This window comes from Pholcus phalangioides, unplaced genomic scaffold, assembly GCF_987345545.1.
Source record: "Pholcus phalangioides strain wild (caught in Gottingen) unplaced genomic scaffold, Ppha-v1.0 ptg000012l_1, whole genome shotgun sequence".
Taxonomy (NCBI): Eukaryota; Metazoa; Arthropoda; class Arachnida; order Araneae; family Pholcidae; genus Pholcus; species Pholcus phalangioides.
This window is the reverse complement of record NW_028301605.1, coordinates 2562256-2587439: the sequence shown is the minus strand read 5'-3', so window position 1 is coordinate 2587439 and position 25184 is coordinate 2562256. Positions and strand designations below refer to the sequence as shown.

General features: G+C 36.2%; 1 protein-coding gene across 1 annotated transcript in view; it reads left to right on the top strand.

Annotated features, from left to right (window-relative positions):
- The first annotated feature begins 1645 nt into the window (after positions 1-1645).
- The window catches only part of Noa36 (zinc finger protein 330 homolog Noa36), a 33678-nt gene continuing 10139 nt past the window's right edge, over positions 1646-25184 (top strand). Inside the window, exons 1-5 of the mRNA XM_089240020.1 lie at positions 1646-1735; positions 5796-5952; positions 9872-9891; positions 11954-12024; positions 17801-17880. Coding sequence (XP_089096146.1) covers positions 5833-5952; positions 9872-9891; positions 11954-12024; positions 17801-17880 — 291 coding nt within the window. The 5' untranslated portion in view covers positions 1646-1735; positions 5796-5832. The remainder of the gene's footprint in view (positions 1736-5795; positions 5953-9871; positions 9892-11953; positions 12025-17800; positions 17881-25184) is intronic.

Here is a 25184-nt window from a genome sequence, read left to right as displayed (position 1 = left end):
CTAGAGCCTCACCCTGATGCGACCATGGGGGAGTTAGAAAAATTGAAAATATAAAAATGTCCCTCAGTCATCATAAACAACACACAGTTCGCATTCCGCACAGGGACGTCGGAAAAGTTTGAAACTTATGGGTGCGTATGTCATGAGCATGAGCCCCCCTCCCACATCCTAGAGCAGGGCAATAGGCTAGCACCCCTTATAGATAAAACGTATAGATCTTATCTATGGGGTGTAGCTTAGGCTTGGATCTTCAACGGGCCTCTGTGTCAGACTCTTAAGAGCCCCTGAATAGCGAATTTATAGCTTGAAAAAAACAGAAAATTATGAAAATCGTCCCGGGCCACAAGGCCTTACCACCCTTGGGGGGGGGGGTTACGGTGCTCGTCTTGATTTTTACAAGGAAATTTTGATTTTAAAATCAGTTCAGTAGATGCTTAGACTCACGGCATAAATTACCGGTGTTGCTAACCACGGTTTCGACATTTACCAATTCCGTAGGATTGACATATTGGTATCTGGGCTCGTCAATGCCGAAATGTACCGAGTTTACGAAAAAAAATCGAGTTTTACGAACCCGAGATATTTTGGGATTGCTAATATAAAGCGGGTAAAGTTAGACGAATTATCTCCGGATCGCCGCTGTAAGGGTTAACGCTAAATTTCCCTCTTATAACTTCTTTTTCTCCCTTTTTACTACCTACGGACCTATATAAAGATAAAAAAGAACTGTATATGGGGTGCATGTGGGGTCAAGTGGGTCTGAGCACCCACTTAAGTAGTTGTAGTAGTAGTAGTCACCACTGCTATGCGGTCATGTGGGCCTCGTCATGAACTCAAGTTCGAACCCCCCGACGACATAACTGTGGTCAATTGAAGTTGGTTTTCTGTGGTTTTTCAACTTAGAAGTGTGAATACTCCTATAGCCGACTCCCACTGAAGATAAAGTGTCTCCACAGAGAGCAATCGGGCGTGCAACATTTGGAAAATTCACGCATGACACAAGTAAAAAACAACCAGCCAATATGTCCACTTCCTAATTCGGAAGCCAGATGGCAGCACTTGACAAGCAAGCAATCCACGGAAACAAACTTCAAATTAGGTTCATAACACATAAGCACACGTATTCCAACATGTACACATTCGTTAAAAATTCCACAGAAGAATATGGACGAGGTGCTTATATACACTTTAATCATGGCCCCCACAAGGGGTGGGCTGACAAGGCTCTAGCCCTGGGGCCCGGGAGGATTTTAATATTTTTTTTGTTTTTTCACGCTATAAATTCATCATAAAGGGGGCCCGTAAAAGATCCCAGCCTAGGGGCCCTGCTTCAGGATGTAGGGGCCATGACTTTAATAGAAGTAGTAGTCACCATAAACATAAATATCATTTTTCAAACTTTTTTATATCTTTTTCAATAGTAGAAAGAATATTATCGAAACGCTAACAAGTGCTTGAAAAATTTGAAGGAAAAAAAAAGTGACATGAAAATATGAAAAGGACAGAATGTGAAAAAATGCAATTGCCATCATCATCTTTGGTCTAGTTATAAATTTTGCCGATAGGAAATCATAGTTACTCCATCTCCAGACCAGACTTTTTCAGTTCGATAATTTTATAAACTAAATTTGGCAACGTCAAATTTCCTATTCTGATCACGGACGTCCGAGCTAAGCCCTGATTTGTTTTGGAAATTTGTCATATTTTTATACCATATTTAGTTATTGAAATTTTAGTGAGTTTTTTTTTATATTATAATGGAGTTAATTTACATGAATGTTTTTAATAATTCAATTTGTTTATTGTGTGTTTTATAATGTGGCTAATGTACAACATTCATACCTGTCATTTCGTATTTCCGTTCGTGGCGTGAGATCGGTCTTGAAAATAAGTTTGATATTTTTCAGTGTTCGTCAATGGTAGAAAGGATTCTAAATAAGTCTTTTTAGAGCACTTTCATGCCCTATAATATTTTTTTTGTGTGGATTCGAAAAAGTTCGTAAACCATGTGGAAACGGTTAATCTTAACACATATATGCTCAACTCATAGCTCTCGGGCCAACTGTGGCCCTCGGAGTCATGGGATACGGCCCGTGACCTCAAACTTAATTTTGGAGAAATGAAATGAGTGGGATTCATTTCCAGAACTGCACCCCGGGTCACTCAGTTCTGAGCAATCTAGTGAAAATGAAGTTGTTTAATTATCCTTATGGGTGCCAAGACCTCGGGTTGCATCGTTATGCATCCTGAGGCATAACGTAGAGAAATAAAAATAATTTGTTTTATCACTCGCCTATTTTTCTTCTTCTTCCTCCTTTCCTCCATGCCGCGGTAATAATCCACGTTAGAAATCTGAATAATCTTTTCTTCTGATTAATAAACGTTTCCAAAGTGCCACATTTGGTGACTTTCTGAAGACTAAAGTCCATGCCACCCATAAGCTCAACCCATGGGACTCTTTCTTTCTTTCAAACTGAGCACAACTCAGGTCTACCACCATTTATGGGTGATTTACTACCTAGTGAGTTGTGCCGGAGGTGTAACCTAACATCTATATTTGGAAGTGAAGTGAGTGATGTGTTATGACTGAATTTGTGCTGGTTGTAGGACTGTGGCGAGACTTTTTAACGGGGAGATCGGCTCGCATTCGCGCCTTGAAGTTGGAAACCACAGAAAACCAACTTTAGCCGACCACCACTACGGCGATGGTGGGGTTCAAACCCGGGTCCTCAACAAGTGACACAAAAAGTAAATTTTTTTAACAGGGCTGTCAGTAGAATTGTACAATTCATCTAGCTCCTATGAATTAAGTTTGGGTCAGGGCCCATTTCACAAGAATCCCTGATTGCAAGTGGATTTGTACAACTCATCTCGGAAGCCTGTGCAAATTGAGTTTATGTCATGACCTTTGAGGTCATAGGTCAAGAATCTTTGGCTGTAACTGGATTTGTGTGACCAGTCTAGGAAGCCCTGGTGACCCAAGTTTGGGTCGCAACTCATAGGTTCAGAAGACTTAAGTGATCATGCAAATTCCTAGATCACTTGAGTGACCAGTGGTATAGTTACTGATCAATTAAGGGATTTACAGCACAGTTTCAGATCACTGAAATGTCCCACAACATTCCTATATCACGTAAGTGACCTGCAGTTCCAAATCACTCGAGTGGTCTGCAGCACAGTTCCAGATCAGTAAAGTGTCCCATGGCTCATTTCTATATCACTTAATCCATTGCGGTCCAGAGATTTTTTTGGTACTTGGTTGGTACAGTTCATAATTTAAAGTGCCACCCGTGCAATCACTACTTTACCGCACACCAACTCTGGTCATATATCGCCATACAGGAATTTCCAACCAGTGAAATTGGGTAAGCGCCCGAGTGGCACAGGGCTAAGATGCTTGTCTTCCACAATGAAGGTTACTGTAGATTTCCGCAGTTTCAAATCCATGCAAAGAACATCAGAAATGAATTCTTTACCTACTAGACCTGAAGCGACCACCGATATATGACAGCTTCATTTCCCACCTAACTCTACTGATTGGAAATTGGCTTATGGGGGATATATGACCATAGTTGGTGTACAGTAAAGTAGTGAAATTGAGTTAGAAATGAAGGTACCATCTATCAGTGGTCACCCCCCCCCCCCAGACTCGGTACATAAAGAACTTGTTTCTGATGTTCTTGCCCAGATTTGAACTGGTGGACCTTCATAGTGGAAGACGAGCATCTTACCATTGTATCACTCGGGTGCACCCGTGCAATTGCAGAGGGTGAACCGCAGAGGGTTAAGTGACCAATGGCACAGTTTTAACCCCTGTTTACTCGTGCACAATTGGGGGGTTGCTTTGATGATTATTACCTGCATGGAAACTTCCCCCCCCCCCAATAGGGGAAAAGGGAAGGACAGAGATCTTTCAAAAGAAGCCCATCTTTTTATTGAGGAATGGTGGGTGATTCTGACCTTCTCTCCCATAATCCTTTGTGCCACGAAAAATACTGTTAGCTCCTTTGTTAGCCATCTTGAACCAACCACTTATGTGACAACCCACGTGACAGCTTCCGAAAAAAAGGAGAGAATACAGGCATGAACTAAACGCCATGTAAACGGGTTGTAGCAAAAATCCCTGTTACCAGTAACTTTTCAGGATATTTTATTTCCCATGTAAATAAGGGCTTTAGATCACTCCAGCTCTCCTCAGCACATTTGCAGGTCACATAAGTAACTTATTAACTGATTCAGATCACTTAAGTGGCCCTCGACACATTCTGAAATCATTGAAGTGGCCTGTGCTTTTCTAAAGGTCGAACACCCTTGTCTTAACAGTATCATAGGCAGAGTTCCCCCAGCTATCCATCAATTTCTATACTTTAGAAAACTATAATAAGATCACACTAACACAAGTTCCCCCCCCCCCTTCCCGTTTAGACTTAAGAACCCCCAAGTCTGTAGTCTGTGCCTGAGATTGCCCATGCATTAAGATTTCACTGCACATGCTATCTGTAAAATGCAATGTTTAAGATTGTTTGAAGATAATTGGCATCTTCCAACTCAACCCAATGTTTTTTTGTTTTTTTTTCATGTTGGTGCATATGGTAGCATGTCAATCAATTTTAGCTCATAAATGTTCGCTACTGTTTAATGCCATACAGTTTGTCAACATGACACTAAGGTTTCGACTGTCATCATTACATTTCTTTTGTATAAATAACGGGTTCAATTAGCACACTAGTCACTAGGGACATGCTACAGCTGTTGTGGTCATGGTGACGGAATCGCATCATGAGGACCTGGGTTTGAACCCCACCAACATCATAATGGTGGTCATTTGAAGTTAGTTTCTTGTGGTTCCCAACACTGAGGTATTAATGTGAGCTGATTTTCTCCTGTTGAAAAGGCTTGCCACAAAGAGCAACGGGCCCCACAACGTTACAAATGTTCAATCATTACACTTCACTCATAGTTCAAAAAACAGATGGGAGCATTACGTAGAAAAATTTTCAGGTTCACAACACAAAACAAGCTCATTCCAACATGTAACAATTTTAGAAATTCCTCGGAGGAATATGGATGAGGTACGTGTGTGATTAGTAGTAGTGGCATGCTATACAGCCAAGAGCATGTGGAGGAAGGACATGAAGGGCTAAGATGCCTTGAAAAATCCATGCCTGACTCACCAAGGCTGGGAAAACCAGTTTTCTGTTCAATGTGGCATCAAAGTGACATCTTGACATCTATTCCTAAAAAAAATGGCCTAGGGGGACAGCTATTCGCTTTATCGATAATATTTATATCACACTGCGCATTAATGGCAGGTTATGAGTCAGCCTGGTTTTATCCAGTGACTATATAATTAAGGTGGGGGGTATGTGTGCCCTCCCAGAAAATGAAATGAAGAGTAGGCCTATTTTAAAAAAGATCAAAGTATCAAACAAACTAAAGTAAAATGCCTGTATAACGAAACTCAAGAGGGGCTGAGAGAATGTATTGTTATAAAGGAGTTATCATTAAAAATTGTATATTATATCAACCCTATGAAAACTGCATCAGGACCATTGACAAGTTTAGAAAAAATTTAGGCGCCAACCAAATATTTTAGGAGCCCAAGCGTATTTCTTCTACATGCACTAGTGATCACACGCAGAAAGTTTTAGGTGCAAATACCAATTTTTTAGTCACTGTGGCAATCTGGCCCCTGGGATTTGTCAAGCCGTGCCAGAGAGTAATATAGTTATGTAATATACAAGCAATTCTTTTTATATAGGATTTTCACTGTATACGTTTTGCTTTTGTTTTAGATGTCATATTGTATATAGAATTCGGTAGCTGTTCAAAATGCCTAAAAAGAAGAGCGGGCAAAGAAAGAAAGCAGAAAAGCAGAAAATAAGGCAGAAAGAAATACGGGCATCTGGTTACCAGAAACATCTCGGTATTCACCCTTGCAATGCATCTATGGTAATTTTTCTTTTCTTTTGCTATTTCAGTTTTTTTTTGCATTGCAGCAGCATTTCCTTAAGCAGAGCTGGAACTAGAACGGGCGAGGCAACTATCTTGGGTGACAAAATCTACGGGGTGGAAACAAGAATGCTGTTATAAAATTTAAAGTTGGGGGTGGTGAAATAATGTTTGCCTCGAGTGGCCAAAATCCTAGTTATGGCCCTGACCTTAAGTTTTATCCTCTTCTTTGCAACAACTCTGCATACGACCTAGGTTCCAATCCATGGAATCTGGGAATTTTATACAATAAGACAGACAAATAAATTGCCACAGAGATTTTGAATTTAACATAACTAATTTATTAACAATTCTTAACAAAGTTATTTGGATTATGATTGAAGAATTAATGCAAGCACTAAAAAAAAAAAAACCTCAATCTCATACCAACAAAAACAGTCTACTTGTAAGTTCAGAGAGACAACATACACACAGATGAGGCGACTATAGGACAACGATGATGCTCAGATCACGTATATTGTGACATCATGAACCTTGATGAAAGCGCGCAAAATCACTATCCAGCAACAAGACTCTGCATGGCAGGAGGGCATGAGGAAACTGGAAACCAGTAGGCCTGACAATTGGAGCTGGAACGACGATCAGCAACAGGAATGACTAGAACCGTGGATGACGGTTATAAGAAGACAAGGCGATCTGGGACCAGCCAGCAATGTGCCTTGCACAAATGAAGTTTCGGTAAATGTTATTTCAACGATATGACTGCAATTTTCTGGACAGATGGACTGGTGAGGAGCTCCCTAAGAGCCGATCAGCAAAACATAAAAGTGGTAATGGGCGGGAAAATGATTGTGAGTCTGATCATCAGATCTCAGGGTATTTATACCTGGAAATAACAAATGTGACTGAGACAAAAAATAAATTACAATAAACAGTGCATTATAAATTATTTTAAAAATTTAGTCGCATCCCTAGGCTCATAAAAAACTCATCGCTAGGCTAAGAAAAGTGGGTATTTTTAGAAGTTCTGTAATTTTTATTTTTTGCTGCTGTAATAGATATTTAAAGAACAAATATACCCTTGTGAGGGGGTGAACAAAAGATCAAAATTGGAGGGGGCTAGAGAGGACACAAGATTTTCTTCCGCAGGAATTTGAGTTACTTACCTTCAAAAATCATTTTAACTCTTCATTGGTGTGGTGGGTCATTTTGGCCCCACGCATTCTTCATCCCCTTGCCACCCCTTGAGAAAAAAATGCATCTGGGAGACCATCTTATTTTCACTGCCTTTCAAGCTAATTGCTTACACAGGTTTGAAAAATTTATGTTTTTCTACTTTTTCTTCCCTGTACATCATTGATCAAAGTTTCGACCCCACGACACCATTTGCATAAGTATTATTATTATTTTTTGTCTGATGGCTGGAGTGTTCAAATCGAAATGCCATATCGGAAGAGTGCCAGTTTTCTCTGTAACCATTTCAAATTAGTTGTGAAACATCAGATATCTGAGGGGGCATGTGGATAGTGTTGTTAGTGAATTGTACCAAAGATCTGTGTGATCAACATGTCATGGTGTTGTTTGCAAGGACAGTGTTTCCGACTTAGAATAAGACTAATTTTAGTGCTTGTGAAAATATGGTAAATATTATTTCAATTTGTAAGTTTTATTTTCTGAGTATATTTTAATCGTATCTGTTCATTTTTCAATCATGAAAATTGTGTTTGAAAAATTTTATAATAAAAAACAATTTAAAAATCATGTATCCCTTCATTTCTTTCGAATGTATGTCTTAGTAAATTATCATTTTTGAGAAAATAATTACAAAAATTTCACAAAATTATTTAGTGACATGATGGATGGATGAATGAAGTCATGGATAGGATCAGATAGGATGGACCATGAACTTTTAGTACACCGCCAATCGACTGCTTTTACAAGGGGGGCACCAATATCGATTGGTGAGGGACAATGCGAGGTTATGGTGTCGCAGGGAATTTTTCTCTAATAGGGTTATTAATAAATGGAATAGCTTACCCCCGGAGGTAGTAAATTGCAACACAATTGACACGTTTAAAAAGAAATACGATAAACATGGGGTAAATCGAGAAGCTATCCATACTTAGATTAAGACAACCATGAGTATTCTTTATGGGCATTGTACAATATTTTATCATGTGTATATATTGTTTATAATTTTTGTTATTACATTTTTAATTTGGTTGCTGTATTTTTGAAGTATATGGCATCCATATTTTTATAGGCATCTTTTTCTCAGCCACCTCGTTGAGCATTTTGCCTGTTGTGGTGTTGTGTTTGTATGTAAAAAGCCCATTGTTTTTATGAAATTTTCTTTTGTTGATTTTTAAAATACATTAATACTCGCTGGGGGTCAAAATAGCACCAGGACCCCAGTTACGAACAAAATTTTTACTATGCCAGTTAAGGGTTAAATTGATGGGAATCAAAAAATATAGCAAATACAACGCCACAACAGGCAAAATGCCCAACGAGATGGCTGATAAAAAGATGGCCATAAAGATATGGATGTCATATATTTCAAAAATACAGCAACCCAATTAAAAATGCAATTAACACAAAGTATAAACAATATATACACATGGTAAAATATTATGAATAGCATAAAAAGAATTTTCTGTAGATTTTTTTTTTTTCACTAAAATATTTTCATATTTGGTTGTCTTTGGGGCTCTCTGCCAACCCCTGTGTTAAAACGGAAAGTGTTTTGCATAGTTAAATGAAATTTACGCACTTTTTTTCTACGCAATATCACTCTCTGCCAACCCCTGTGTTAAAACGGAAAGTGTTTTGCATAGTTAAATGAAATTTACGCACTTTTTTTCTACGCAATATCGCAAGCCTGAAAAGGATTGAATGCCGCCAAAAATGCACATGCAATCACTAAATAAATAAATAAGCAATGTTGTGAGTGCAAAATCATTGTTGCCATTCCTCAGGAATCAAAAAAGAAATTTATATTCTTAATTAGTGGTTGTATACTTTGAGCATAGCGTTAATTGGTTGGACATTGAGTTTCTCTCGAAGAAGAATTTTCAGGAAAATTCCTGAAGAAAATTATCCTTGAGCTTGTTCTTTAAAATTGTTCTTTAGCTTAGGACAAGTAGCTAGGAAGAATAAGTAGATATTCCTGCCCCTGGGTTTTGGTGTGAAAGAAAGAAAAATGCTATGACTCGCCCTGTTTCCAGTGTAGGTACTACTTAACTACAGGGTTTTCTATGGAAGGGATAGTACCTCACCTTTTCTTCTCCAAGCATCAAAAGTCAAGGTCAAACACACTCAACGATGGATGTAGTTCCTTTCTTTGCAACAAAAAAAGCAGGAGGCTGAGTTCGGTCATTGTAATGAATTGAATGATATTTATCTGTTGTTATAGTGGATAAAAAATAACATGGCAGAAATAGAAAAAAATTTGGGACCTGTCATAATGGTCGTTATAATGCGAGAGTCAATATAACGAGCAGAGACTGTGTTAACAGCAAAAATTGCAAGCATTCAAACATTGAAAATTTAACTTAATTCTAATCGAACGAAAAATTATTCAATTGAATACAACTAATATCAACAATATTCGTATAGGTTCAAATAAAAATTTGACTTGCATGTTGTAAGTAAGTGATCCATCAAGTTTTTTCTGACATTTTCCTATTCTTGAGATTCAGAAAAGTTGAGAACGACTCACTTATATAAAACAACATATCATGGTTGGTTGATGTTGTACATGATATCCTCAGAAACTTGTTTTGATTTTTTTTTTCTTCTTTTTTTTTGTCATTATATTGATGTTATTCAAATATTGTTTTTTTTAAATTACTTTTTACAATTTTTGAGACCAAAGTATTGCATTTTCTACATTGCACTTTTTCTTTTCTTTTCTCAGGAATGTGACAAGTGCTCAAGGTAATCAATGAAAATATTTATAATTTCTTTAAATTGTGGATATATGAGGGTCGATCAAAAAATTATTAGATTAATTTCATTTCAGACTGTACATACAGGCGAACTTGGTTAATCAAGTTTTTAGATGACAAAAATTTAAGGAAATCTCCTTCAGTTTTCTAATCAGTTTAATGTTGAAATCACAAATTTAATTTGATTTTTATCCCCCCGGTTTGATTCAGATAGGTCATTCACAAAGCGTCTCTTTTTCCTCAGAATTCCTTGCTAACTTTTAGTGATCCTTTTCTTTATTCCATGGTTTACTGATATTTTCCTGAATATAACATGTAGCCTTCTTTGAAACATTAAAAAAGTTACAATTAAAAAAAATCTGAACTTCCTTTGTTTTTGCTATTAAGTAGGAACAAAGGGTCTGTCCAGACTTTTTTTTTTTGTAGGGTCCTGTTTTTCTGAAAATTTTCCTTATTTTGTGAAATAGTCATTAATTTTTTGAAAAATTAGTAATGTTGTGGGAATCTAGGTAATTTATCACAAAAGAAATGAAATGCCAAATTTATGGTTTCATTAATATGTATTTTGTGAAAGGCCCGTTTTCCAAATCCTTCACAAAATTTCAGATCCAGACAAAAGGACCCAAATTTTGGCTAGACAGACCCCTGAGGAAGCAATGTTTTCGTTATCAGTTGCACACACAAACCGACTTTGCCTTTCTTGCGAGCAGCAGTTTTTATCAGATCTTGAATGGCTTGGTTAGCATCTGTCAGTGGAAGATGCAAAATGCTATTATAGTTCTCCAACCATGAGATGAGACTTGGCTCTTTCGTCACATCACGTTAGACAATTTTATTAAATTTTATTAGATAAAACAAACTTGCATTGAGAATAGATCACCAGCAACTAAGCTTTTGTGTTTAGCTTGTCTTTCTAGAAAAGAATGGAATTGTCCAATGTGATGTAGCATGCAGTAGCCAAGTCTCATCTTGTGGTTGAAGAGCTGTACTCAGGAAACAATAATTTGTGTGCAAAGTAATGAACTTCTTCACAGAAGGAATGTTTAAAAAAAACGAGGGTAGAATCCCAGTTTATATTCTGGCATAATGATTCATGTGTCCTTGATTTAAATCTACAATGACAAGTGCAGCTCACTGTGATTGGGGAGGGGTGTGTGTCACTCTCATAGTAATAGAAATTAAAGTATATTAATTACGATTTCCCCATAATAGTAAAACATTGTGGCTGCACTTCAGCTGTGAGAATTTTCAGGAGAAGCAAAAATTGTTTGTCCCATAAAGAGTGCCCCCCCCCCCCTCCCCGTCTTTTCTTGAATTTTTTGTTATTACCATTATTTTTTTTTACACCAGACTGTGAATGGTAAGGGTGACCAAGACTTATTCATTTTAATGATGTCAGTGAAAACCTAATTAATCACTTACCAACAACCACATATTTATGTTTTAAATCTAAATGGGTCGCAGGACAAATATTCTGCGGAAAACAGATGTTATGGTCCTTTTGGCTTGAACTTTGTTTCTCGCTCTGTTTAATCTTATTTAAATTTCATCATTCTCTTTCGCTCATTCTTCAGTAGATCATTTCTGAGATAAACAGCCTTTCTTCGAATGTCACTTTTTTTATGTTATTGAAGTTGACTTTGTTTATCATTATTTCTTTATTTTTTATCATCAATGATACCGGAGACAGAGAGCTTCTAGTCTTATTTCATGCCAATCTTTGGAACGTTAAAATTTATGCAGGATAGATGAAAAGTGAATTGTTTTTTCTTTTTTTCTTTTAAAAAAACGTGAGATGAGGATCATCAGTTGAACTTGCCAGGCAAGAAATGAATTACACAATAGACGTGTTCTATGATGAAGGGGAAATCGTGCTCAAGTGTAAACTGTCAATCAAACTGGATATGGGTGTCACTATCTGCTAGTTCGCCCCTCTCTTGTCATCATCAGTGGCGCCGCTGTCAATTCAGCATTTTTTTTACACACATAGTGTCCACACTCACTCTTAACTCAGCTTTGCTTATTGCTGATTATTATCATCTGTTTTGCAGGAAACAGAAGAACAGGGCATTCTGTTATTTTTGTAATGCTGTGCAGAGGATACCTATGTGCTGCCAATGCGGTACGTATAAATTATAAACTTCAGTAACTTCTATATAGGACATTTTTTTATCTCTAAGTAGTAAATGAAGTTAACATTGACATCTGAAATACTATATGGTAATGGTATATATGTATATAATACTATATATATATATTATTAATATGGTATATATGATAATCATTCTGATTATTTGGATATGCTCTCTAGTCACAGCTTCACTCCTCTAATTTCCAATGTTACAAGGCCACATTCATATTCGTGCATTGATCACATATTTATTCACTGCTCAATTAAAATCAATGAAATTTCCTCAGCTATATTCACCACTACTCTAACTGATCACTATCCAATCTCTTGTAAGTTAGTTTTTTTTGTCTAATCCTAAACCTGCTAGTGGTAAAAAAAAATATTTAAAAAATAGATCTCAGCAGAATTTCATATCTTCAAAATTACAATTTTGTGCTTATGAAAAATACTCCAGGGCTGAATTTTTTGATCAATTTATCTTTAAACTCAACACTGTGATTAATAATCATGCAAAATACCTTCATATAGAAAATAACAAAAAACATAACAATCCTTGGATTACACATGCATTGGTCAATTTGACGAAAATTAAACAAAAACTTGACTTGAAATCTAGGAAGCATCTGTATGATTTATCAATTCAACAAGCTTATAAAAATCTAACATCATTTCTCAAAAGTCAAATAAAATTAACAAAAAAAATTTTTACACTCCAAAATTTTCCACCTGCAATACATCAGCTAAACGCTGGAAATTCATTAATAAAATTCTTGGGTCAGAGAACAAAAATAAAATAATGCCCTCATAAACAAATTCCCAATTACTAGCTAATAACTTTAATATACATTTCGTGAATATTTCAGAACATATACAGGCACAAAATGATAATTTTAAACAATATATACACACTAATGACAAATCTATCTTTCTGATGACTACTGATCAGTATGAAATATCAAAAAATAATTAAATCACTTCCAAATTCCGCTTCCTGTTTTGACAGTATAACTACAAATATTCTGAAAAGTTTTCCTGTCAATATTCTTCAAATTTTGGCAACTCTAATGAATAATTGTATTTAAAAGGGGGGAATTTCCTGAATCTCTAAAATCAGCAATAGTTATTCCTATTTACAAAAATGGAAATTCTAATGATTTGAATAACTACAGACCCTATTTCCATTTTACCCTCCACCTCTAAAGTTTTTGAGATATTCTCAAAACTAGGATTTACTATTTCTTAAACCACAATGAATTCTTTTCCTCCAATCAGAATGGATTTTTACTAAAAAGTAACACTGAATCTGCATTTTTAAACTTTACTAACTTTACTGACTTTTTAAACTTTACTCTCTAAATTGTACAAAAATATTGATTTATCTTGAAAAACTATAAGCATTTTCTTAGATATTAGGAAAGCATTTGATAGTGTCAATCACAGAGTTCTGCTCTCTAAATTGTATTCTTGTGGTATCAGAGGCAACTGTTTTAACATTCTCCACTCATATCTTACTAACAGAACTCAGAGTAAAATGTAATGCTAATTTCAGTAATTTTATGAATATTATCAGCGGAGTCCCACAAGGAATCTGTATTAGGACTGTTATTATTTATTATCTTTATTAATTTTTTTAAATTTATTTATTCAGTATTGTTTGCCCGAGGCCTATACAAGAGGATGTGGAATTTATATGTGACAAAAGTGCCAATTGATGGAACAAGAGATTTCTGAAATCGTAGTACAATCTACGATATTTGATGGTCGGTTGTTCCACTCAATAATAGTTCTTGGGAAGAAGCTAGATTTGTGACAATCTGAAGAGGCAAAGATGGGCTGAAATTTTTGGGAATGATTGAGTCTAACGAAGAAATGTGAAGGTTTAATTAGAATATTGGAAGTGTCAATATTAAAAAACCCGTGGAGTGTTTTGTAAAAAAATTTTAAACGAGAAATAAGTCGAAGAGAGGAGAGCGGGTGGATATTGAGTTGGTGCTTGAGTTCCGATATGGAGACAGATGAAGACCAACAGTTAAAAATGAAATGAGTGGCCTTATATTTTTGATGGATTCTAATTTGTCTATGTTGGTTTGGGTGTGGGGATCCCAGGCTTCACAGGCATAGAAGAAAGCAGGGAGAATATATGTCTGGTAGCACAAGTGACGGACATGATGGGTGGAGTATTTCAGGTTACGGCAAAGGAAAAAGAGTTTTTGGAGACATTTATTAAAGATATAATCAACATGAAGGTTCCAGCGGAGATTGGGGGATGATGATAATGGGAAACCTCAGAGATCAAAGAATTGTTTATCGAGTAAGGGAAATCGTGGGGAATTCTTCTACAGGTAACTTTCATAAAAACAGTTTTTGAGAAGTTGAGGGGGGTAATTCCCAGGTTGAGCACCATTCAGAAATAATGTTAAGGTTGTGTTGAAGAGATTCTTGTTCGGAAAGATTGGACACTGATTTATAGATGACACAATCATCAGCAAAGAGTCTAATACAGCAGTTTATGGAGTCGGGTAGATCATTTATGTAAATTAGAAATAGTAATGGCGAGAGGACCGAGCACTGAGATGTTCCAGACTTGACATGAAGGAATGGGGAGTTCTGGCCCTTGTATGAGACAAACTGGTTACGGTTAATAAGGAGGACCTCCACTCATTTCAGCAGTTGAACATTTAGGCCAAGGTTTGGAAGTTTTAGTGGAAGTTTATTATGGGGCACCCTGTCAAATGCTTTGGAAAAATCGAGGAAAATGATATCGGATTGAAGGTTTTTGTCAATGGAGTCTGTTAAGTCATGTATGAAAAGTGTTAATTGGGTAGATACAAATAACGATGATCTAAATCCATGTTGGTTAGGAAAGAAAAAGTTAATCGAATCGAGGTGGGTGCGGATATTCTTGGCAATTATGTGTTCAAAGAGCTTGCAGCAAGAGGAGGTGATTGCGATAGGTCTGAAATTGAGAGGGTGGGACAATTTTATGGGTGGGAATTATCTTATTAATTTTCCAGTCAGAGGGTAGATTAGAAGTACTCAGTGAGACGTTGAAAATAATGAGGAGATAGTTGCAAATTTCATCACCGCAGAATTTTAGGATATGATTGGGGATCCCATCGAGGCCAGTAGAGTGGGTTTCAGTTTTTTTAGAAGATCCAGGAGACCGGCTTTAGAAAAGGGAATGGGGTAGGAGTTATGAAGTGAATCATAAAAGACATATTGGGGGGGGGGGATGTGTAGGATCAGAGGGAAAAACAGAAGAGAATGCAGGTTAAATTCGGAGGTAAGATCAAGGGGAGAGGTTAGGTCTGAGTTGGAAGTTTTTGAGAGAGGAGGTACCTGCTGATTTGGGGCGGAGGAAATTCCAAAATTTTGAGGGATTTATTTTAACATAGGTAAGCAATGAGTGGGATAGGTAGTTGGATTTGTGGTGAGAAATGAGGTCTGAGGTTACTAGTGGAGATCGAGATTTCGTTTCTGAGAGTAGAGGAGTCATTAAATTGAAGTGTAGAGACTTCACGTCGAATTCTTCTTTTCAGATGGATAATTTCACGGTTGATCCAAGGGTTTAAGAAACTTTTAGATGAGGAGCATTTGGTAGGAACAGTGGCTTTGCATTTGTCGATAACAGCTTTGAATTTACTCCAGAGATGTTGAATATTGTTAGAAGAGGAAGAGGAGATGAAGTCTGGAAAGTATGAAGGATATTTTGCATGAGAGGGTAGTTGGCCTTGTTAAAGTTGATTAAAAGGAGGGATGGTTTGATGAAGAAAGAAATCTAAAAATTAATGGCTTATGTAATCTTTTTTAAAGTAAGTGGTAAAATTATTACATTTGCCGACGATACTGTCATTCTCTACTCTGGAACAGATTATCAACCACTTATCACAACAACTAATAGTGATCTAATTACAATTCAAAACTGGTTTATGAATAATAATCTCAAGTTAAACATTTCTAAAAGTAAATGTAAATTTATTAATTTCTCTTTATGTAATATTCCATTTCTTGAGCATAATATAATACTCCATGAACCAAATTGTTTTAATTGTAATTCATGTTGACCTGAATTTAAAATGGCTTTCTCATATTAGCCTCATATGTGTTTCATGTTATACAAGTTTTATTATCCCAAACCTATCGTGAGTAAAACCTTTCTACTAACCTACTACTACTCAATGTTTCATTCTCATTTACTGTATGGTCTACCAGGTTGGGGGAAGCGATTATATAATCTCATGCTACTCCTATTTTATCTCTACAAAAAAAAACTACACCGCTATGCTATTTATATTTTTATAGATCAGTAATGATAATCAAGAAGAATCAATTCACTTTACCCTCAAACTCATCCCGCACATCTGCTAGTCTTAATTTCATTTACTCACTACTTCACAAAACTATACTCAAAAACATTTCAGTTTTCTTGTTCCAAAATTTTATAGTACCCTTCCCATTGAGATTAAAGAGGCAACTACATTCTCGAGTTAAAAAAAATCTTAAGTTCCCATCTTTTTCAAATTCCAGACATTGAGATCCACTTTTAATTTCATCCTCAGACTTTTTCTCTTAAACATAACTTTCATTTTTTCCCCCCGCTGCTTTATCAACTCAATTTATGAATTAAATAAAAAAAAGGGGAAAAAATGCTGTCGAATAACATATCCAACTTTTTGTTCAGAGAAATGTAGACAATTGTAAATGCATTGCATTGACATGGATGTATTATTGTATTCTGCATATATTGATTCATGTTCTCATATTGCATAAGCGTCACAGTACCTTCAACCCTGCAATATGTTTATTATTCACACCAATTGTATATATCTTGCCACCACCTATTGTTATACTAAATTCAATTACATTTCTTTTTCCTTTTCCTTATTTTCTTTTGTTTTCTGTTGTTTATTTTTCACTTATCTTTATAATACACAGTTTTAAGTACTTTTTTTTCATTAATTATAATTTTTCTACATATTTGTCAAGAATTCTAACTTATTGTAGTAATCTTAACATACACAAACATTTTGATTGTAATAACCAGTATGGGATTAATGTCTCCTTGGTTATTTTGTACTTGTATATGAATAATGTTTTTTTTTGTAATTATTTGAAATTTGAAAAAAAGTATCTTAACTAGTCATCTGGCCAATTAATTTCCTCTTTTTTAAAAATTTGAAGCTAATAAAATATACAGGGTTTGCACAAATGAATGACACGATTTTAAAAATGTATATTTTCAAAGCAAAACAATATAATCTGTGATACATAAAAATAAAGAGAAACACTAAGTTTTCTTTTCAACATCGCTCAATAGATGGTAGCACTTCCGTAGAACGCAGTGTCTGAAATTAAATATGGTGACAATGAGAGAGAAAAATTATTGCTCATTATAATATGCAATGGTTGTTTTCACTACTTCTGTACAGTGTGCATTTAGAAATTTCTAACTGAAAAAAAAGAATAGTTCAGTCGATTTCAGTCACTGCATTCTACAAAGTACTGCCATCTGTTGAGCGATGTTTAAAAATAACTTTGAATGTTTTTTGTTATTTTCATGTATCACAGATTATATTGTGTTTTGTAGTGAAAATATATATAATAATTGAAATTATTTTTGGCTTAATTATTTTTCAAAATTGAAATAATTACACTGAAATCGGCACAAGGTTCTATACCGTTGTAGCCAGATGACTGGTTAAAGAAGCATCTGTTTTTCTGATATTGATTGCTCGCCTTCATTTTTTTTTTCATGGTCTGTTTAAAGGGAAAACAAAATGCATGTTGAAAACTGGAGATTGTGTTGTAAAGCACGCTGGGGTCTTCACCACAGGTCTTGGAATGGTGGTAAGTGACATCATTTCTGCGTTCAACTACTTGCAATATTATACTGTTACTGAAGAATTTTTAATATTAGTATTGCTCATATATGCATTCCTGGCTAATAATGTTTCCTATCTGTATTGCAGAAAGAAAGAAACTAATATACAGTTGATCCCATTTATAATGTTTTTCAAAAATCGTAACTAAAAAATGTAAGCGGGAAGACGTTTTTTAACCAGTCAACTGTCCAATTAATTTCTCCGAGCGTTACCTGCAGTGCCCACTTTTTTTGAAGATGCGCTTGCTTTTCCCCTTTTTTTTCCTTTTCTTGGAAGTTTGAAATATTAAAATATTTTTTTAAAGCATGTTTTTTTATAGCTCGAATGTGTCGAGACATAATATGCCACCCCAAAAGTTAGGAAGGGGGTCATAATGTCCTGTGACTAAAAGAAATGCTGTTGATGGATTTATGTGGAACCATAGTAGTTGAACCTTTGCTAAAAGATATATGAGTAATAAAACAGATGCATCTTCGTAAGGGAATCGGAAAAAAAAAAGTGATAGGGATGCAGCTTTGTAAAACATGACAAAGATAATAGTAATAATAATGGTCAGACTTTGAAATATAATTGTCAACTCCATCTAGTGATGAGATAATAAAGTAGAAGAATGGCTGTACAGAGATGGCAGCACATGTATGACAAATTATTTCGTCATATCTATGTGAAAAAGACTGAAAAGTCTGCGTGTCGGCAAATGCCGTCGTAGGCAACACCATTACGTACACTGGTGTAAGAAATTAACAGAATTTGCAGACTTGGTCGATTATCTCTAGAACTACTGTACCGATTTTAATGAAATTTGATATGTACATACATTGATACAATACAAAACAAATAACCATTCAATAATTGTAATACACTCGCGTGATCGTGCGTAACACTCATTGGAGTCGGAAGGTATGAAACAACGGTTACAGAATAAACAAAAAAATGGGTAAATAGATGTGTTAATAAGGGGTATGGTCCCCTCTTACAGATATACAGGTCTCGCAGCCTGATTTCATACTTGAAATAAGGCAGTTTATCATTTTCTGTAGCAATTGGTCCCACTCGTTCAGCAACGCTGTTTTCATTCCCTGGATGGTTCCCGGAGGGGGGTTGCGAGTTGCAATTGCCCTCTCCAGAGCGTTCCAGACATGCTCTATAGGGTTAAGGTCTGGAGATCTGGCTGGCCAATCCATCCGGCGAATATCCTCACTCTCTAGAAAATTGTTGAGCAGAAGGCAGATCGTAAAGATTTCTTGGGAATACGTGGTGATCACATTTTAAAAAAAAAGAAGAAGAAAAAGAGCTCTATGTGGCCTCGCGTTATTGTCCATTAAAATGAACTCAGGGCCAACTGCACCCCTGAAAAGGTGAAAATAGGGCTCCAAGACCTCATCCCTATACCTCACACCAGTCACAGTGCCTCTTTCAAAGACATGGAGAGGTGTGCGGCCATCCAACATGATGCCTGCCCAGACCATTAAACCTCCTCCGCCATAATGGTTGATTTCGCGGACATTGGAGGGTAGGTAGCAGGTCCCTGGTTCTCTCCATATGAACGTACAGCGAGAATCAGTGCTTAGGCTGAACCGGGACTCATCAGTGAAGAGAACAGTCGCCCATTGATCCATACTCCAATCTCTATGCTCTCTGCACCATGATAAACGGATTCTCCTGTCCGTAGAAGTGAACGGGATGCAAACAGCAGGTTTTCTTGCAAACAACCCTCTCTCATGAAGTCTTTTGGAAACAGTCACCCTTGGTACACGGGTTCCTGTGGCTGCATACAAGTCACGAGAGAGCTGAGAAGCTGTAGCACTCCTGTTGCGCCTCGCTATAATCGACAAATGGCGATCTTCTCTGGCCGTCGTGGCGCTTGAACGACCTTGGCCAGGCTTTCTCTCGATGGATCCGGTATCCTGGAACTGTTTCCATAAGTTACACATGACGCTGGGCGTTAAATTGAACTCTGTACAAATCTGGACTTGAGATTGGCCTGCTTCTAGCCTCCCCACAATTCGCCACCTCATTCCATCATCTAAACGTTGGTGGTTACTCATTTTTACTGTTACAATTTGAAATTAACCGATTGCTGCAAAATAACACCAAGAAATTTGCCGAGGTGTGCTAGCAAACGAAATGCGTCTTAACTTACGCGCGCTTATAAAGCCTGTTTCTCTACTGGCTCCGCTTACACACACGTGTACGCTTACGTATCTGACATACAAGATTTGCATTTTTGTCTAGAAGCAGTGGTTTTACATTCAATTCAGTTCTTTTCATGAAATTCGATAAAATATGCAAATTCTCTTAATTTATTTCACCAGTGTATATCAGCGACAGCAAATGGCGTCTTAACCACTTGACTGGTGAAAAAGACTGAAAAGAGTCTGCGCGTCTGCAAGTGGCGTCGTAGGCAACACCATTGGCAGCGACGGCAAGCGCTGTCGTAACCACTTCACTGGTTAAGCAGGAAAATGTCTATAAGAATTATAAGACGTAGTTTTTCACCAACCATAGCTATTTTATGTAGCGTTTTTAATTTATTAACAAACATTACATTATATATAGAGATTTAATAGGAAGAAATTATGTACTTGTTATTCCAATAAATATTTATGTGCATTTAAACAGGATGTAGTTTGTAGGGGGGAAACCAGAAATATATATATATATATATATATAGAAAAAAAGAAGTCTTACATTTTTGATTATTTAACATGCTGGGAGACAAATTGAATTTTTTGCTGTTTCAACTGTAGAAAGCACAGGGTTATCATCTACAAATTTAACACAGTTTTACACTTAGAGCTTTCTTTTTAACTTGCTCTGAGACATTTTGACTGGAACTGTGCTCGGCAAAATCTAACGTTACTGCTTCATTTTCTGAAATTTCAAAGGTCATGAAAGCATCGTATTGGCTGTTCTGTGAAGAATTAAATTCCAAGGAGTACAGTTGAAAAATTCGTCTTTTCTTATCCAAAAAAAGCCACCTTTAAATGCTACTTGATGCAGGCATCTAAAAATTTGTCAAGTTGTTTACGTTTTGTGTCCATGTCACTCTTTTGTGGCTTGATTTTGTATCAATAGATTCAAAGATGGATGGGAAGACCCACTATTTTATTCCTTTGCTATACGCAGAGGTCACCTAACACCACTATGAAAATAATATTTTGATGTCATTTTTTGGAATCGATCTAGTGTGGCAAATTTGAATAAGACCGCAAAGGAGAAAAAAAACTAACCCGTTCTGAGAACTTTTTCTAGTTATCTGTTAGTCTCCCTATTCAGTGGCATGACTTCGATCACCCAGTAGTAGTGGTAAGGGCAGTTTATGCTCTGCACACTATTGTTGGAAAACGTGAGAGAAAAAGAAAAAAATATTCAAATTATTATTGTGCTTAAAACCCTTAAAAAAATGGAAAAAAACATACTTTTCAATCAATTCTTTATGCCAAAAACATGGCCTGCTTCCAAAGAGCTATAAAAAAAAGCCCCACCTCTAGTTTTCACATAATAGTTAATCGCTATTACCATTTCGTTTCTTTACCTTTTTTCCACAAACACCATTTTCGTTTCTTTACCTTTGATAAAGGCTAAAAGTATGCTGTTTTCAAGGGAGGAAAAAGCCACATGTGAAATTTTCGAACATTGTAAGTGGGAATAGTGAAATATTCAATGATGTATCCGGGAAAAATTAACATTATCAATATAAGAAAAAAAGTTTAATTTGCAAAAATTAGTCGTACTAAGCGGGAACAACAGTATAGTACTGAACAAAGAATTCTAATGAAGTTTCTGTGTTCAAAGCAGAAATAGTCATTTCTTATGTAATTTGGTGTGCTGAATATGAATTTGACCATAAAAAAAGCTGGATTGGCTATGGTTTTCTCTGACATTGCACACATGTAATAACACAATGCAGTACATTCAAACACAATATAAATATATAGAAAACAAAATAAATATACAGTAAAAATACACAACACAAATATATGGGGTGTCCTGCAAGTACTAATATGACCTTTCTCTAATCAACCATTCATCATAGATGTATAGTTTCATAGATGTATAAAATGCTCAAAAAGTCTTCAAAAAGTACCTTGTACCAGTTTTGGGAGTGAAAATACAGTGTGTAATGAAATATAAAAGAATCTAAATTTTTATATGGTCCTCTGTTCTCTAACTTCCCATTATAAAGTTGCTGCTTTATCTTCTCTGAGTCCACTAAAAGAGATTCTATGTTTTTAACTGCAATATTCGCTGAGATATTCAAATTCATTGATCAGAGAAAAGTTAGGAAAAGGACAGCATAAATGAGGGAAAGGAACATTAGTTTTTGCTATTCTTTCATAACTCTTCTTCGATTTTTGAATTTGAATATCTCAGCAAATATTGCACTGGGAAACATGAAATTTTTTCTGTTGGCCTCGAGAACTTTCTAATTGGAAGTTAGAGGACGGGGGAAAATATAAAAATTTAGATTTTTTTTAATTTTGTTACACACTGTATTTTCACTCTCGAAACTGGTACCATGTACAGGTTGATTTTTTAATGCTTTTTGAGCATTTTTTAAACTGGAACTACACCTTTATGACAGATGGTTTATGAGATAAATATTGTATTAGCATTTACAGGGTGCATAGCTAACAGCAAGAAGCGTAAATTACTGACGAGCCATTGATCCTAGAGGCATATTTCCAGTTTGAAAAAGTATCCAAATGACATTTAGACCTCAGATAAGTCATTTATATCATTTTTGTTGCACCACGGTCATTTTCTGCACACCAGGGCTAATTAGACCGGGACCTACAATTTATTGTCGATTCCGATCGGCAAGTTTGTTTTTATACTCATCAAGAGGTTGGTGCGCTAACCCCTCGATGGGGGGGACTCCCTGCGGTAGCAATTTTTTCTGCAGTCATGTCGCCGTTTCTGTTGTACCCCTGTGTCAGGAAAGTTTTCTGACAAGGACGAACCAGGTATCGAACTTGCGACACCTCTAAACATCCTTTGGTACATTAGGCGAGTATCTTATCGACCTGGGCTGCCGCGCCCAAGTCATTTATATTGCATAGGGTTGTTTTCTTATTAAAATAAAAAAATTAACTTTTTATATGGACACCTTATGTCTAAAAACTGAATTAGAAAGTTATTGCTTGGTCACCTGGTGCCAAAAAAAAAAATCATTGTTTCTAAGTGCAATATTTACTAAGATATTTTAATTTAAAAAACGGAGGAAAGTTGGAGAAAAAACAGCATTTTGGTGGAATGTGATTACATTGCTGCCTCTGGATAGAATGATATCTCTACAACAATATATATGCAATAATTTTTTTTTTTTTGGTCTGCGGTGTATTGTTACTGAGTATTTCACTGTATATAGCAGGGGCAGCTCAAGCTTACCTGCTACCTAGTCGCAAAGCCTCGTGTGCGACCTCTAAAGACAACTCTTGCAGGGGGTTGATAGGGCGTTCGCTTAGAGGATCCTGTGATAAATTTGATTTTTTTTAATACGAAGCCGCAACCATTGTGTAACGAGCAAAATGTGCATGATCATATGTCCCCCTTTTAAAGAAACTGTGTCGTTCTTAGGTCCAGGATTATTTTATCATTATTAATTGTGCCAGATAACTTCATCCACATCACAACGTTTATCAGTGAGCCATCAGTACTTACACTTATCTTGTGAAGAGTGAGTATGGCAAGGCAACTTTTATTAAGAAATTTATTTCAAAGGCATTTCCGGTGTTCCAGAGACTGGACGAATGAGAAGCTCAATTTTTCCTTTATGTTTATTTGACCATTCTCGAAAACTTACTGGATGGGGCGGCACCAAAATGCACACTTGCCCCCCCCCCCCCCTGTGACTACATTCTTATTTCTAGTATCATGGTTCTAGGCCCTGTCTGTTCCCTTAAGTTTTCTCAACATCTCGGGCGCGGTAGCCCAGGTTGATAAGGTATTCGCCTAAAGTACCAAAGGATGTTTAGAGGTGTCCAAGTTTGGAACCTGATTCATCCTTGTCAGAAACTTTCCTCACACAGGGATACAACAGATACGGGGCATGACCACAGAAAAAGATTGCTACCACAGGCAGTCCCACATTAAGGGGTTAGGTCACCAACCTCTCAGTGAGTATAAAAAAGGCTCATTCTCAGAATTGGCAATAAATTGTAGGTCCCACTCTAATTAGCCCTCATGTGCAGAAAATGACCATGGCGCAACAAAAATTATCAATGATCTCTACGTCTCTGTCAACAAAGTACGGCTGCAGTGGGAGAGGTCATGTGAATTTTTATTATTGAAAATTTTTTAATTGCTTGATATGTAACTAAAGCATAAGCTGCTGTGTCTTGTAACCTGTTACCCAGGTGTACCACACCCCTTGCTTAAGCTGCCCCCCAGTATATGGTATAGATAACGCAGACACAGAAAGACCAGACACAACCCACTCCCCATGTTATGCAGATATCAGAGCGTTCCCAAAGTTTAGGTGTTCCTAGCTGTATTTATTGACTAATCGCCAATTATTTGCCAATAATTTAGTTTTTTGTCATAATAGTTTGTAATGTAGTTTGTGTGTGTTTCATAGAACAGATTTAATTAATAAAGTAAATACAAATATGCAATTTTTAGGCAAATTTCTTGTTGTAAAAAGACTTTTGAGCAGTACTGCAGTATTTTAACTATAAGTTAAGAATCTTATTTTTACGGCATCCTCACCAGATCCTGACTCATGAAACCAAAGAGAAATTTTTCTGGAAAAAAAGGATTGTGAGGCTTATCTGTTGAAAATTGTACAAAATTTTAATTTAGGCTAATGAATATGCCATCTTTTATATCGTCCCTCACTAAATCCTAAATGTTTTAGGGGGGGGGATCGTGCAGATTATCAGTTGAAAATTTATTTAAACTACTGATTTAACAAAAAACTTATTTTATTTAGTTCATTTGGCATTAAGTAGAAGAATTTCATACTTCGCCTGTTGTCTTTTGGTATTCTATTGAACACTACACATAACAAGCATTACACAGAAACAAACTTTATGTTGAGTTCACAACACACACACTCCAACATGTACCAATTCGTTACAAGTTCCACAGAAGAATATGGACAAAGTGCATGTGTGGTTTAGTTGTGGTATTCTATAAAAAATCTGTTGGGACCAATATTATTGGTATATTACTCATTAATTTAATGTTTTGAGGATAAACTTTTCACTCTCTTCCTTTCAGCAACTTTTGACATTAAATCTGTCGAGTATTTTATTGACTTAC